Source organism: Mesitornis unicolor, unplaced genomic scaffold, assembly GCF_000695765.1.
Source record: "Mesitornis unicolor isolate BGI_N332 unplaced genomic scaffold, ASM69576v1 scaffold22906, whole genome shotgun sequence".
NCBI lineage: Eukaryota > Metazoa > Chordata > Aves > Mesitornithiformes > Mesitornithidae > Mesitornis > Mesitornis unicolor.
The window spans coordinates 35510-37854 of NW_010191963.1; the positions used below are offsets into that span (position 1 = coordinate 35510).

At 46.6% G+C, this 2345-nt stretch overlaps 1 protein-coding gene across 1 annotated transcript in view; it reads right to left on the reverse strand.

Annotated features, from left to right (window-relative positions):
- Positions 1-1920, reverse strand: part of LOC104542556 (mitogen-activated protein kinase-binding protein 1-like) — a gene marked incomplete at its 5' end in the record, with an annotated part of 32685 nt that extends 30765 nt beyond the window's left edge. Inside the window, 2 exon segments of the mRNA XM_010186907.1 lie at positions 579-725; positions 1731-1920. Coding sequence (XP_010185209.1) covers positions 579-725; positions 1731-1920 — 337 coding nt within the window.
- Between the last annotated feature and the right edge of the window lie 425 nt (positions 1921-2345).

Below are 2345 nucleotides of genomic sequence, written 5' to 3' on the forward strand. Positions count from 1 at the left end.
AGGGATCATCCAACTCAGCCCATGCCTTCTGAGAACAGGACCTTTTTCCACCATGAGCAATCTGCTGAGAACAGGCAGGTCAGGGCTGCTGTGCCCATGGATCTTACAACACAGCTGAGAATGGAAGCAAACGTCTGTAAGTAATTATTGTTCTGTATGAGTATCCTCCCTCGTACACAGGTGAAGTGAGTGTAAACTGTTCCTCATTCAGTTCTCCCAAACCTTTGCCTCATTTAATGCACCTTTTCCAAACAAACCTTAAAGCGGTTACACATTACAGAGATGGAGAAAGAGAAACAGCTCTCCTGAAGCATAAGGCAAGAGCCATTTTGGAAGAGTCCTTGAGTGGTTTATGAAAAAAGCAATCGTTCTGAGGCCATTTCAGACAAACTGTCTACACCTGATACTCCCTTCATCTTTCTTCAGACTCGTACATTTTACCAGACTTGTGCTCTGTTTACAGAGAAGCTTGTGTTGACTTAGAGATCCAAAGAAGTTTGGGCCTTAACTTGGGAATACCTGTGCACTAGGAGGAGCAACCCCAAGGGCAAGGAGGTGATCAAAACCTGGGATCTTACGTGGCTGAGGATGTTGCGGTGCAGGGCTGTGCCATGAATGTTGGAGCTCTCCGTGTTCCACAGACGAATGGTGTTGTCAGAGGAGCAGGTGATGAAGGAACCAGGGGGCAGGCATGACTGATTGCTGTCTTTCACCTCTGGATACATCTAAGGGCACGTAAAATCAACCCTTGAATGAGATTGCCTGGCATCCTAGATACTGGTAGTAAGTTGCAAGACAAAATGAGGTAAAAGGGCCGTCCTCTCTGCTTTGTAAAGGCAAAAGCCAGCCAGTTCTCCAAATGAAAATGTGCTTGGAGACCAGAGCTTCACATTCACTTCAAACCAATGCTCACTGAGCTTCCCTGAATGTAGACCATTTCATTAAGAAGCGTGCAACAAAGCAGCATCCTTTGTTTCAAAGAGAGCACCTCAAAGACCACACAACAACAACCATGCAAGAACAACCTTGCACTGCTGTTTGCAACTTCCAACGACTACTGTTAGTTTATAATCCAGAATGAAAGGTTGAGATGCAATTAATAATTAACAACAAAAAGAATCCTCAAGCTGTTTCCACTTCCTCCTTTCCTGACCACTGTTGGACATATTTCAACATACTAACAACTACATTGTTTCCTATACCTCCTTGCCTTCCCCATGTTCCCCTGAGGGAAATCCAACTACACAGACTGGAAGATGATAGCCACTTGAGAGCCTAATTCAGGATGTCCTGGTAAATAGGTTAGAATGATCAGAGGTGAGATCTTACCACTTTGTTTCATTACTTTGACTTTGGAGCACTTGCCCACCACAGACCTCAAGCAATCTTTTTTGAGGTCAGCAGTAAACTCTCATACATTTTGTGAAAGCAGCCGCTGCATTCAGCTTTGTTCAGCTCTGCTCCTTCTCTTACCTCTCATCCTTTAATGGTGAGATTTTTTTTTCCACTAATACACTGCACTTAACACATTTGGTCAGCCACTGCAGTGCAGCCAAAGAACTGCTCCCAGATCAAACTCAAGCCCTGTAGCAACCACACTAACCACAGGAGGAAATCTGAGACAATTCTTTCTCTCTGCAGTAAGTGTTTGCATTCAAATTTGGCAGCTCTTCAGACAACTTCCTCAGCTGCTACTCATAATCCAACACCTGTTTCTTCAAGCAACGTACCTCAATGTTCCACACGCAGGAAGAGTGGTACAAAGCGGAGTACACCTTGCCCACTTTCTTCGGGTCTTTGACATCCCACACATACAGGCTGTGGTCGTTGTACACACAGGAAAGCCACTGGTTGGTAGGGTCAAAGGTCAAGGCAATCGTGTCTGGATACTTCGCATCAGCCATACCAGAGAAAAGACGACTGCACAAAGAGAGGACAACAGGCTGGTTAACTTGCGGTCTCCTGGAGTCAGAACAAGGAGGTGAGATGTGAGAGCTCAGATTCTCTGCTGGGTGCTGGCAAGGTGAACAGCACACTGTGGTGCGTACAGGTAGAGAGGGCAGCTGGCTGGGAGGACCTGTATCTCCAACAACCAGAGTCTCATAAGAAGCCTGAAGGTCACATGGCAAAAGTCATTTTCCTTGCAAGAGAGAGCTGGGAACTCTTCAGAACCATCACAGGAGACCTGCAGCGGAGAAAGGAGTGGGGCCTGAGGAGAACAACTTTGAAGAACACCAAGGTCGGTTGAGGGAAAAGAAAGGAGAGGGGGGAGGAGGAGGAGGAGGAGGACACAGAGCCCAGGTTCCCCTTTTATAACCCATGGCGAGAGTCAGTTCGACTGGCCT